Source organism: Toxorhynchites rutilus, chromosome 2, assembly GCF_029784135.1.
Source record: "Toxorhynchites rutilus septentrionalis strain SRP chromosome 2, ASM2978413v1, whole genome shotgun sequence".
In the NCBI taxonomy this organism is placed as follows: Eukaryota; Metazoa; Arthropoda; class Insecta; order Diptera; family Culicidae; genus Toxorhynchites; species Toxorhynchites rutilus.
In genome coordinates this window covers 297,133,596-297,147,933 of record NC_073745.1, presented here as the reverse complement: position 1 = coordinate 297,147,933, position 14,338 = coordinate 297,133,596, and the positions used below count along the sequence as shown (strand labels likewise).

The 14,338-nt window shown below is 37.9% G+C and overlaps 1 protein-coding gene across 5 annotated transcripts in view; it reads right to left on the bottom strand.

Annotated features, from left to right (window-relative positions):
- Positions 1 to 9,350: 9,350 nt before the first annotated feature.
- The window catches only part of LOC129767424 (uncharacterized), an 88,741-nt gene continuing 83,753 nt past the window's right edge, over positions 9,351 to 14,338 (bottom strand). For 3 of the 5 annotated variants that reach the window (XM_055768320.1, XM_055768322.1, XM_055768321.1), the window contains exons 4-6: positions 10,326 to 10,718; positions 10,114 to 10,264; positions 9,351 to 10,040 (exon numbers count right to left, since the gene is read on the bottom strand). In XM_055768320.1, coding sequence (XP_055624295.1) covers positions 9,867 to 10,040; positions 10,114 to 10,264; positions 10,326 to 10,718 — 718 coding nt within the window. In that variant the 3' untranslated portion in view covers positions 9,351 to 9,866. The remainder of the gene's footprint in view (positions 10,041 to 10,113; positions 10,265 to 10,325; positions 10,719 to 14,338) is intronic. The other 2 variants (XM_055768323.1, XM_055768325.1) reach the window with 2 other exon arrangements.

The following is a 14,338-nucleotide window of genomic DNA, read 5'->3' as shown; positions in this document are numbered from 1 at the left end:
ATTTCGAAGATCTGGGACGAGATGCCGATGAGTCAGGTGCATGCCGCGTGCGATTTTTTTTAGAAACGTCTCAAGCTCGTCAAACAGCACGGAGCGGTGGTGCATCCAGCTAAAATGCCGTAAAGGTTCTCAATAAACATCTCGTGTTTCAAGTACTCAAATAACATCAAGTCACAACTTTCATTCTAATTTGAGAAATTTCAAATTGGGTTTGAAGAAAGTATTTTGCCTCAAAACACGGATGTCGCGACTAGATGCCGATATTGTACATTCGTGATCGCGGATTGTTTTCTTGTCTAAGCATCAATGACTTTCCCTTTTACAGGTTCGGTAGTGCCTGGCGGTTAGAATGAACCCAGTCAAAACAAAACACTTGCAGAACCATCGTGATCGACAATTACGTTGATCTATACTACCGTTATACGCATAGTTGTCCCATGTTCCAAAATCAGCAACTGAGAAAACGCAATCAAAGTTTACTATCATATTTGTCTACCAGAAGCTTTAAGCATTTCAATTTAGCAATACACCGAGTTTTTTATATGTAGTAAACTATTGTTTAATTAAATGTGGGAGTCTCGCGGGAGCAGTAGTCGAGTATACACGTGTTTTTGTTCTCTCTTGTGCTGTGTTAGAAAAACCGCTGTTTCCAGAACATTCCGAAACGATTTCCTTCGATGAAATTTCTGAATGTTGTTATAACTATTCTCATTAGTTTTAGGACGTGTGAATATAGCAAAGAAAAGTGCAAGCGTCTCAGAAAGACATACGTGTACATATGAAGAATAAAAGAGCATCGCCTGCTGGGGGTGATTTAAAAATATCCGACTAGAGGGATATACTTATTCATTGATCGTTGAATGTGATTTTTTACCATCCCTGGGCAGTAGTGCTGCGGTTGTGGTGGTTGCGTTCTTGCATTTGTTTTTGAAGCTGGGTGTGTGGTTTGGTGGTCCGTTTGGGAGGCCGAAGTTTTGTGGGGAGGGTTGGGAGATTTTTGAGGGATTTTGTGGAGAGGCTTTGTGGCTCTTCGACTGTTAAATATATTTTATTTTAAAAGAGAACATATTCTATTGTTCTTTAAATTCGTTCTATACAAGAACGATTTTTTTTATTCAATTATTTCATTCTATTATCCATTAATTTTTCAATAATTAAATTCTTGAATTTTTCATTCTCTTACTATTTTTTAAAATTCTTTGATTAATTTCCACCGTCACGGTTGTAGTTTGATAAAGAGTACGCTCGATAATTAACGGAACATATTGCCGTGCCTATTGATTTTCAAGGAGTTTTTTCGGTTACCTTCTTAGGTTACCCTAAAATAAAGATAAAGAATACGCATGATGAATAACGATGTATATCTTTGGTCTTGTTGGCTTTATAGGAGTTCTCTCGCTTACCTTTTTTTTAATTATCCGCCTCTGCGATTGGAGTTCCATAAACGTTCTATGAAGTGCGATGAATAACGAAGTATATAACAGACTCGATTAGTTCTAGAGGAGTTCTGTTGGTTACCTTCTCAGGTTTTCCGTAGTTAACCCTCCACCGTCGCTATTTCAATGAAAAGTACGCGCGATAAGTTATAGGAATTTGAATAATTGGATGGTTGAGGGATTGATAATGTTCAGTGGTGTTTACTTGTTCACAAGATTCTGGTTTCTTGGATGGACTATCGAACTACACAAACAAAATTCTAGGACTAGGTGTAGGGATCCGGCTACTACAGCTTCGGTGCTGCTCTTCCGGTTGATGATGGGGAGGGGAGGAGGGATGCGGGAGTGATGTGAACCGACATTCGTATATTTTCGGAGCTTGCCCTTTATATGATGTTTTTGTCTAGTATCACATCTGAACCGTGGGAATTGTACTGAGAGAATTTGGTAAGAATTCTTTTGATGAATTGATAAATAAACAAATATTTAGCCGGTCCAATTAATTTTGCAGGCTTTCCTTCTCAGGATACCTTAACATAAACTCTGCCACGTGTTATAACACATGAAGTTTTTGGATTTTGGTTCCGTCGAGTGGTCGAAAGTTCACGTTTTTAGAATCACATCACTTACCGCAGTGAATCTTGATTTTTCTTAACCATTCCCACTAACAAATATCCCTTCCATGATAAACGCTAGGGAACCACGCTATAGAGGCGACCCTTCTGGCCCTCGGGCGGCGGATATTATACTAACATTCCTTCCCTTCCCCTGGTGGCTGTAAAGACGTGGCCGGCGTCGTTATTGACCATTTAAAGCTCGAATCACCGAAAATTGCACAACAAGAATGATTTGCTAGTCCCAAGTCCCCTCTTCCACAAAGGATGACAGCTAAGCTAATCTAGACTAGCAATATTAACAGAAAGGGCTTCAGTTGAGAAAAGCGCAAAACGGAGAAAAGTGTGTGTATATTTAGTTGCTTCAAGCCATCGTATATGGATATTTGTATGCGTACGTGTGTGCTTCATAACCCGTACGTAAAAATAGTACATCTTCGCTACGCTGAAACCCCATTTGTTTCTGCTCCCGTGTGCATTGGCCCTGTAACAGTGCAACACTCACCTAACTTTTTTTATGCTATGATTGATGATTGTTTGGTGTTGCAAATTATGCAGTCGTAATGATAAATATCCACAAGAAGAGGAGATAGCGGTAGGGAAATATTTACGCTAGGGTATTGGTAATGAATCTCTGCTAAGGTAAATATTCAGCCTTTTTCCAAGCAGTCAACATTGTTTGTTTTCTGTCATCAATGCATGGAACTGACGCTATGGTGAAGCAGGTGTTAAGGTTGTGTACCAAAAAATTATTTGGGGAATACCAAGTTATATCAAGTTATTAATTGATTTGGGCTTGCGTGCCAGTCGCAAAACTACTTTCAACTAGGATTGCATTTGCGCAAATCTTGATCATAATGAAGCAGTGCTTCTCTTTTCGAGGATGATGAGATTAACAGATAGAGTTTATTTCGTTTATTTAGTCACCAAGAAAGGAAATGTTGTTCTGAAATTTTGTATGTGATTTGGTTTCGCTTGCCAGTAGCAATACTTTCTCCACTAAGTATTACCGCTGCGCTCATCTCGAGCATTTATTGTTCTGCGAGCACAAGAATGAATCATCAAACAAGTATCGTCAAATGATTCTACAATAAAAATATTTCAGGGTGACCAAACTGGTAGAATGGTTGTTTCAAAATTTTCGTAGCATTATAAAATAATATTCGCAATTATATACAAGCGACTTGAATTAAACTACAGCGTAGTTCTACGTCAACAATGCGGTCGTGTTTTGAACACAACCTCCTATATTTTTTTTCTTCAAATTTCTGAACTTTAGGCATTCAAGAATATATCCTAGAAACAACTTTTGATCCAGTGGCAAAGCATAATTTTGTAAACAATTGACGCCGTTTTCAATTTGAAGATTTGCTGTGAGGGACATTCGGATGTAATTTGAGATGTTATAAAAATTGAAATTATTTTCGCGTGACAAAAATATTGATTAAATTACAGAAAAATAATTCCCCAAATATAGCTCTATTTTACTATTATAGATACCAAGCAATTCGATAGCATCGAGCGAATGATCGATGCAAGTGTAAGACCTTTTCGAGTTGTTTGGTTCGCTTGTTGCATATCTTCAGAGCATTATTTTGTTTTAGTTTGCGTTCCTGATATTTTTCTTTGGGAAACATTTCAGAAACACTTAAATATATGCAATTTGCAACACATGTTCGTTTGTTTTGATCAGTATTTGTTTTACGGTGCTGCCAGAATAGTCTATTCAAGGCAAGTGTTCAATCCAGTATTATTTATATTAATCATGTTATAATTTACAATGCAGAACTTACTTCCAGTGCATATTTCACTGGCTGAGAATGAGTGGACAGAAGAAAAAAAAAATAATTCTATAATAGGGCCCATTGGCTTGTAACTATTCTAATTATGAATATTTTTTCTGTTAAATTTTTGTTTTATTGCTAAAAGAAAAATAAATAAATAATGATATGATGGATCCAAAAACGTCCGAAATTCGTGCTTCTACACTAGAACACCCCCTTGAAGGGGATATACCTAAACCTTCATCACAATCTTTCTCTAAACCTCTCACCTTTTGAACCACGCTAAAATTCCCCATTTAAAATTCAACAACATTCTCACACACTGTGTACCCTTATTTTTTTTAACGAAAACCATTGGTGTAATATTGGTTATTGGCGTCACTGAAAGCTCAATTTTCTAGAATTATTTTTTTCGGTTCTACAGTTTCACCGGAAAATGACATAAAATCGAAAAATCGTCAAACAAAAACATTGGCCAAAACCTACATTTCTCATCCTGTAGGAGGTTCAATCCATTGTTTTTTCGTACATCACAATGTGTGTTCTTTCATCAAAGTATTACTTCAGAAAAGTTTACATTTTCTTGCATTCCATCAGGTTTTGCTTTTTGTAAGGTTATGTACTTTTCGCACATAGTTGCTTTAAACAGAATTTTTATTTCAATAAAGTTATTTAAAACTGCACTGGAGGAATCAGTAAATGCAGCTACCAAATCTTTAGTAATCGAAACATTGGTAAAATGTACACATTTTTTGTACATATTACCAAAGTCTTGTAAAACTGATGTCAAATTCAATGTACAACCATACCAACGTTTCGTAAATTTTACTTCATAGCATTAGTAACCTTGAGTATTTTCATGCTTAGCAACTGTGTGTGTGTGCATTCGCCATTTCTTTAGTGGAAGTGGAGCGATTCGGAGGTAAACATTTTGTTTCTGTTGATTCATTGCACCTAGATATTTATTTTATTTTGTAGAAATACCAATATTCCACGTGTTGCTCGCGGTTGTTACAACGTAAGTCACATCAAGGAGAGCGGAGAGCGTACGACATGCATTGTCGAGGAATGATGTTTCGATGTCTCGTCCGACTACGTAGGTGAATAAGTGGGTATATGAAAAGCGCTGATGGCCCAACTGCCGCTCACAACAAACTTCAACGAAAACGAAAAACTGCAAAGGTTTGTGTGAATATTAATATTAGAATATTAATAAGAATAAAATTATTTGAACACAGCTTTCGATTTGAAAATTTATTATTCGATAAATATCGTTATTACTGTTATTATCCCTTTACAAATGAGGGCCAACATCTTCATTGATATTGCCCCGAAATTGAGCCAACATTGGATTTACAAACCGTAGTTTTGTTTGAAATTTATGTCTACCAATTTGTTTTGGTAGAATGTACTAATAATTAGTAGGGTCGAAAATGACTAGCGAATTGGTAATATTTACCAAAAAATTGGTCATATATACTAAATTTTCCTCTCAGTGTGAATGAGATTGATAGTAAATGGTAGCTATGAAACGAAATAAAAAATATCAAACTTACTATCTCTCTTTTGAAAACCTCCGTCCACGGTTCTTTCCAGTCCGGACAACCAGAGGTCATCTTCAGTTATTCAGCAAGTTATCTACAACAGCTGAAATCGGCTTCCACCAAACACGCTTGATTTCTTTCTACCGAGATTTTCGCATAAGAGAACAATGTCTGCTTTTGCTGTGTTACAGGTCACTCTCAACCGTACGTATCAACCGCGTAAAAAGTGACTCCAGTGTGAACAGATATCATGTGATGTGACTTTTCACGAAATAAGTTTGTAATGTATCACTGATTAGTACCGTTTCGGACGCTTAAGGCATATGATGCAGATATTGGTTGATATTTTTAATAAATAAGTTCAATATGCTTTTAGGCTTTCTACTTTGGTACCTATTTGATTGAAAACATAAAAAAAACATCGAATAAAATGCTTTTCAAATGAAGCGAATAAGAATCGAACTTCGGACACTAAATCAAATTTCGGACAGATTGAATTCAAATCTCGGACACTTGATTTTGTAATTTTTTGGATGAAAATTACATTACACTTGATTATATTTTATGGTCAACTGCGAAACACTTACCAAGCAATCATAGTGAACTGTTAAAGATGATAATTACTGATGAAACACGGGAAAAATTTAAATATTTATGAACGGATAAATTCTACGTGCTCACGCTAAGGAAACGTCAAACACAAACGATAATGAGTAGTGTTGTAAGATTTCTGCCGATTATGTTATAATTCAAATGTAGTTCTCATGTGAAATGATAGTGAAACCAAGGGATTACTCTAAAGAAGCAATTGTGATATTAATTTGATAGTTATATCATCAGTGCATTAAGCATTTCAAGATATTAGAACAAAGTGTCCGAAATATGATTCAGAACGGTAGCTGAGAAATAAAAGGAGAAACAGATATCACGATTGAAGTACGCAAAAACAATCAGTTAATCAATTGTAAGAATATGGGTTACTTTTTATACTTATAACCTACTTTCGTTAGATTTTTACATGGATTTAGAAATTTACGCGGTTTATTTTTGGGCGGGTTTTGGAATTTACGCGGTTTTTTACGTGGCACGTATCCCCCGCGTAGAAAAGCGACTCCAGTGTATACTGTAGTATTACTATCGTTTATCTACGACCAAAAACGACGCTTACTATTGCACTTCAATTTTTGACTTGTTTTCAAGCACTGTCGACACCTCAAGTCATATCGACGATTGTCACATAGAAGTCCTAGTTCAATTGACAACCGTCACGTAGGTTGACATCGGGAATACGGTGAATATACATTTGTATTTATTCAAGTGAGGTTTCTCATGGCATTCGCCTGGTGGAATCGCGTGGCATACGTGACAATTGTCATCTCACTTCTCACCACACGCCACGTAGAATCAGGCTCATAGCTAACAATTTGAACGCCACCCTGGAATTAGTACTCTCTCCATATTATTATGGAGAGTTGTTCCGATTGAACGAAAGCCTCCCTTTACGACCAGGTCTTTGAAATTTATGTCTACCAATTTGTTTTGGTAGAATGTACTAATAATTAGTAGGGTCGAAAATGACTAGCGAATTGGTAATTGGTAGGGTTTGTTAACCGGTTTTACCGGTAATACCGGGTCATTTTCCATTACTGAATTACCGGTAATTTTACAATCGATAACCGGTAATTTCGGTAATTTTAACTATTACACCATAAATAATATTCGCCTTTATGCCGCTTTGAAATATTACTCTAGAAATCTAAATAGGATCGAAAAATCCAACTGGCAGTATTGCGCCGATTCTACGACCTCCGACCTCCGACCTTTTTTTTTTTTTTTATTAAAATCGTTTATTTTTACAGGCTCAGTTACATAGGTTTAAAGGAGCCGAACTCCTTACTGTATTGTTACTAGTATATATACATTTTTCCTTAATTCTAATGTTAATAATATAGGAAACCGATTACTCGCGGTCAACTCGAGTTTAGAAGGGTGACATATTTTCTTCAGGAAAAGGAGGGGATATGAGGATATGTTGACAATGATCACACTCACACTCTCAATCACACTCATCACACTCAATTCTTAAACCTATCTTATATCTAATATGTATTTACATTTCATCTTATTCTTAAGAAGGGATCCGATCCCTCACAAAGGAAGACCTCCGACCTTGTTCAAAAATAGCTGCTCGATCTCGATACTCGATGCCCTCGAACCATTTCTGGTCGCTGTTGAACTGCTATTCCGGAAGAGCTGCACCCTTTATGGAACTGACCTCGGATTGCAATTTATGCTAGAACAGCTATCTGCATTCTGCTCGCGGTCGTGGCACAATTAATGATGACTTCGGCGTCTTCTATCAAACTTCACGGATTGCAGTGAACAAGCAGGCATTTTAAATCGTTCGTGATTTTATTCAATTTGACGATTATGGTATTGGTTCAGTAGCTGGATAACAGGAGGGAAAAAAAACCACTGGAAGATGCAGAATCTGTTGAGCATCAAGGAAAAACTTGACGATTGCAGCAATCAAAGGTATCAACGTCCAGCCTAAGCTCAAAGTCTATAAACGGATTGATGAATATCCTGAGACATGTTTTCGTACAGAGGGCATCAGAGGCAAATACATGATAATGGTATTCGATGCTCTTCGTACTTTACGCCCAGCATCATTGGACTCTGAACGTCCGTTTTCCTCTTCTGGAAATTTAGATAGAGGGAAATCAGGGTAAACCCGACCTGATTTTTCCAATTAGAAGACCTTTTTTGCAAATTTTCCGATGTCCCCTGTACACACTTGTCATTTTTTACGTTCCGATTTACCCTACAGCTGCGGAAGTCGCATTACTGTCAAAACAAACAACACAACAGAACCGGTCAGCAAACAGGGATTAGTCCGTGTAAAATTTCGCTAGTGGAATTTAAGTGTTTTAGTCGGAAAATTTTGGAAAATTCGATACTTCTGTGAGCCTAATTCGTCTTAGATCATTGTTCAGTGTATTTTATGAGACGGTAGGTGGTTTTGTTGATTATCGATGATGGAAAACGTTGTTTTGAAATTTCGAGCCCATTCGGGGTAACACCGACACCTTCAGTCAGAGTAAAACAGACACCTGGTTTGTGTTCCACTGACAGGAAAAACGGGTCCTTGCTTTTTGTAGATGTCTTGTGTTTATATTTGGAAGATAAAACGACAGAACTGGATTGATAAAACAGCCAAAACCGTTGAACAGGGCTTGTCAACAAAAAAGCCTGGAAGAGCTTCAACGCTCATCGGTACAACCTCCGTGCTTGTTCACCCAAGCTGGAATCAAAACTCTTGTGTTTACTCCGGACCAGGAGTAGGAATTTGTCCATCACCTGCTTATTGTAACAAGTTTACATTCGTTTCTCTAAAGGTTTTAACCCGACAGCGCGTCGATTGCACCCGCACTCTCATTTATTTCACCTAAAATCATCAGTTTTTGTATTCTATTAAAACTCGAGTTCTACTCAAAAAATAATCAACAGATACTGTAGAATAGTTCATGAATAGTTGAAGAGAGGTTCTGTAACGATTTGAAGTCGGAGGAACATGAGAGGTCTTGAAAATATGTGAAAATCCTTAGGGTGTTGGTTTTACCCTGATTTCCCCTAATGAGATCCGATCTAGATTAGAAGACGACAAAACTAACATTATTTGTGTCCCTTAGTATTAATTTAAAAAGTTGCGAAATTCTGCAAAATGTTTTCTTGTAAACTTATCATTATCAATAAAAGCCGTTTCTTCAAGAAAATGGTTGTGTTTCGAAGTATTGTTTTACCGGTAATTTACTGGTTTTACCGGTAATGAAATGTTCATTACCGAATAACCGGTTATTGAAATTTTGGCACGGTAATGCAATCCCTAGTCTTAAGTAATCCAGAAGAGATGAATGACTTTCGGGTTTAAATTCGTTATAGACGAAAAAACGAAACAGACGCTTGTCTTATTGTTAATACGACTCTTAAATATTTATTTCTAATACTTGCATCAGTGTATCGATATTTCACTACAAACTAGAGAAAGCAGTTCACTACTAGTATACATACATAAAGAGCGCATCCTTAATAGTTAATCTCTGCCTCGATATTCTACTTTCACTCTTGTGAAGGCATGTTTTTTTTTCACTGCAATGAAATTTTCACTTTCGCTTTCTACCTATCTCTCATTACATATGTATATATGAAGATGTATTTACACAAAACTCCGAACAGATAACAGTTCAGTAACTTTTGTGTTGCGTAGAATTTTATTGATTATACAACGCTAACGTATAAACTTAAAACCTAAAGGAAAGTTCGTTTCGCTTCAATTTTCTTCACTCGCTCTCTCATTTCGGTTTTATTATCGTCTCAGCTTCGATGCTGCGCATCGGAACACTCTCCGCTGAGGAATTCTGAGGGATTCTATGTTTCATTTTGAACACTTCTCGATCGATCGAGTTCTGAGTTCCGGGGGAGCGACTCTCATTGGTAGTACGACGTCTGCACCGGTCGACTGCCGGAGGTGTACGTACTCATCGGAATGTTACTTTGGGATTTCGAGGTTGGAACCGTTGTACTGCCGCTCAAGGTGCCACTCATGCCGTACAGCTGCTCCGCTCCGGTCGGGGCATAGTCCACGTCGTAGTAAATTCCTGACTGGGATTGAATGGGTTAGAAAGTTTCGTTATGGTTACGATTATTATTGGAATTTGATAATTTGGCCACTTACAGTAACGCTGGCATTACTTCTACTCTTCGGTCGTGGAACGTTGAAGTTTCGGCCGAGTAGATCGGCTCGATCCTCCTCCTCGCTGGAGCTGGAGTTTTCAAGTGTTCTCATGCCGTTTCGGTTGAGTCCGAGACCCCTGTTGAAGAATGCACTGATACATGTTAGATTCGGAGCAATCCATGACCTGCTGTTGGGTTGCTGTTGAGACTTACCTCGGTAGAGGAACTGGTGGGAGCGTCCCAGTGTGTAGCGGTGGCAGGGTTCCGTGCATGCTAAGCGTGTTCATGTTACCGATCGTCTGCAGATTGGGGTAGCCGTACATGGCCGACGCCGGGCGGGGTGGCGCTACTGGTTCAGCCTGCGAGGGTGAAGTCGACACATAGAACAATGAGTCAGTTTTTGGACATGGTTCAGGGTGGGAAGTCATTACCGCATAATGATTTGCCTGGGCCATTACGTCCGCTATCTGTGCCCATCGCATGCGATCCTCGAGAGTGACCTGGTACGGAGCCTGTCCCATCACTGGGGTCTTGACTTGACCACCGCCCATATAACCGAACACGGGACTGCCCATGGCGTTCTTGTGCTCGCGCTGCCATTTGCGACTGAAAAGTAGAATGTGAAATTATTACGAAGGTTTGGAAGGATACAAGGTGAAATTACAATTAAGTTATAACTAAGACGGTTTAATTATTTAATTTATTTTTGACGTATGATCTAGGATTGGGTGATCTTTATAAAAAGATCGATCTTGGCGAATCGATTTTTTAAACGGTGTAGGGATCAATTCACTGATTAAATCGATTTAAGAAATTCGATCTTTTAAAAATCATTAGACCTTTTTTCAATTAATCTACTTGTTCTATAGGAGTCCCGTCTTTTCTTTAAATAGGGAATAAAAAGGTCATATTTACAAGTGTTTTGTTTTATGTATTCCTTAGCATGAAGTCTGTAAACAAATTTCGAAGTCCACAAGGAAGAAAAACACAACAATGATCCCATAAAAGCCGACCGCCCCATACTTCTGTCACTTAGTCGAACCGATTCTTGGTTTTAGCGTCAGTTGTAGAAAACAAACTTTCGGCTGGAAATGATGACACCATCTAGTTCAGTGATCGTATCGTATGAGCTAATGGTTACTGGTTACAGTAAATCACGCCCCAATGTAGCTGCCGCTAGTTCTAATCCTATCAGCATTTGTACGGAAGTAAATCGTAGAAGGATCAGACCGACTTTGTCAGCAAGTTTAATGAAGCGATTGAAATATGTTTATAAAATTAGCTAAGGGGCCTTTGGTGAGATTAAAACTGATGTTCATTGAAAAACAATAAACAAATATTGATCCACGCCTATTTGATCGATTGATCGCCGAATCCTAATATGGTCAGGGTTCAGTCAAAATGGACTAAGTAACAAAATAAGAAAAAAAATAAGTTAATCGTAGCAAACAATCAAGAATTTCTTAGCCTACATTTAACATTTACCAGATCACTTTTTTGTTGCAAACGGCCAGGTGTATGGCATGAATTTATTTCGACTGATCAGTAAAACCTGATAATAGTATGCAGTCAGAGTGAACCAAGTGCATACGAACATAGCGACTAGAGAGAAGCTACGGTTCTCTGCCAACCAGAGAATGGAAGGAATTTTAAATTAAATATTGGATTTCTCTGCATCAATCAACACGTCCTTCAATGAACACGGAAAAGTAACTCATATTGAAACACAGTATGCTGATATATGAATTCAGAAAATTCATAGTTATTTTAAGTTGATCGAATATGTAACACTAGATCCGTTCGTTTCTTTAGCGGTACATTAAAGCTTTTAGGTGTTTATAAGACACATACCACAGCCTTACATCCACAATCTGACGGTTTAGTGGAAAGAATGAACAGAACGCTATTGGATTATCTGGCGAAAGGATCAACTCAACCGGGATCAGCTTCTACTCTTTTAGCTGATGAGTTATAGAGCAGCTGAACACAACTTCACCATTTTTTCTCCTGCTTTGTTAAACATAGGAATAGAGATCAGACTATCCATAGATCACTGGCGGCCACCACCTCCAGATAGTAGTGTTTCATCTTTACCAGCATACCTGCAAACATAAGTGGAGCAACCACAACCACAGACAGCATGAATCAAAAGTACAATCAGAGTTCCAATCAGAGAGCTATGTTGCGTAATTTACGGGCATTTACGGTCCAACTTCTAGAGGACCACCCTGAATATATTTCGTTGTAACACAATCTGTTAGAATTCCAATAAGATATGTTCATACATTGTTGATGCCTTAGACTAAAGTATATTTAATGTCAATTTCGTTCAAAAAAGTGGTTTATTTATTCATTGGGTTTAAATATGATTATTTCAGCTGTTCAGTTTTTATAAGACCATTTCCAAATCCATTAGTATTATCAATTCAGGCAAAAATCGAAGATGAACCAAAACACGTGTGAGAAAAGCAGTTGTCTAAAATTAACTGAACATTAAAAAAAGCCGTACTTGTCAGCATCAAGACGGGTCTATGGTACTAGGTGAGGCCGTTTCGTCACTAAGTTGGTTAGGGGAGCGGTATATGAAAACAGTACGGAAGAAAGCAGAAGGGGAATTATTTCCTTGAAGCGTGAAAGAGACAGACTGATCAGGAGCGAGCTTCGGCACTAGCGTGTTGTGTTTTGTTTACAAACAAAACACAGTAGACTTCCAAGATGGCCGAAAAATGGTTTTAGCAAGTTGGCCCACCTTAGGATATACTTCTACGCGCCTTGGTCAGCATAAGTGAGAGACATGAGTACCAACATAATGTCAACAAAAAATCTAGAATTGAATATACGTAACCCGCGTAAATTCGAATATCGCGATACTTTTTTAAACCATGTTAAATTGTTGCTTCATTGGAGCTTTGGTAAAACTCAGACGTCTTCCGATAGTGTAAGATTAGGGGCTTTAACCTCTTGACCTCTGTTTATGTAAGGACTTTTTAACAAAACATGACGAATTGTCTTCTGGGAAGAATTTAAAATCAAATATTGCTTATTTGCATAAACGATTTTGAGGTATCCGAAGCTGTTCTAACTATATCCTGCTTATCCCGATCAGAGTGCTTCGATTTACGTGGAGCTCTCTCCTTCTCACTGTATCATTGAGGATTCGCCAAATAATTGAGCACTACTCGATGGGATCGTCCAATCTGACGAGCAATTTCTCTGATACCTACATTTTCTTGGTGACATGCATCGATTTGACCTTTTTCGCTCTCCGTGAGCACTTTCCCATTCGACGTTTTCCAGATTTATTGATCAAAACAACTACAACAACGAAAAATGTAACAGGCCTTATACAAACTTGACACTTGAAAAATACAAAAACATTTGTCTACGCTAAGCGCTTGCACACACACATATGAATATCATGCAGTGTATGGTTGTCGACAATTCTCGCGTAACTTTTGAAAAGGTCCTATGTAACAAATGTAAACAAATCGAGTTAATGGATGCACGCTATTAGTCTTCAATCATTGAATGCATTACAAAAACAATCGTTCACGCATCTATTTTCTTCATCTTTTTATCGCCGATACAAAAAATATCCAATGTACAGATTCGGATTTTAAGCACCCGGCTGTTACTTCGGACGCCACTTTCCTCCGATGCCCGAAACGTCCGAAGTAACAAAGCAGTCAAAACAACACAAAGTCGTACTTCGGTCGTTTTGAGTTTTTGTTTCTTACAGTAGTTGTTATCGATTTCAGTTCAATTCAAAGGGTGATAACAATAATAATCTGTCTTTAGAACGAAATGCTGATTTTTGGATTGTTGTTTAGTAGTTAGTTTCAAATTCTTATCGTGCAACGTAATATGTCCAATGTGCAAACGTGGGCAGTCAAAACGTCCAATGGAACATTTTTCGCTCCTTGGCTTCAACTTTAAACTCAAATCACGGAACAACAGCTACGATTGGTTTTGGAGAGCTATTCTTGATCACTAGTGGTGAGAGGAGCGATAAAGATCGATAACTTTTAAGACAATTCGCGGAATGATGTTCGGGTCTTCAACTTCGTTTTTCTCGAGTTGACGAAAATGTTAGATTGGACCTTTTCAAAAGTTACGCGAGAATTGATGAATTTACGTAAAGCTGAATCAGCTCATGCGACACCTAGATTAGAGCTAGAACCACAATGATGTGTGATTATTCATTTTATTTCTATTTAGATTCATTT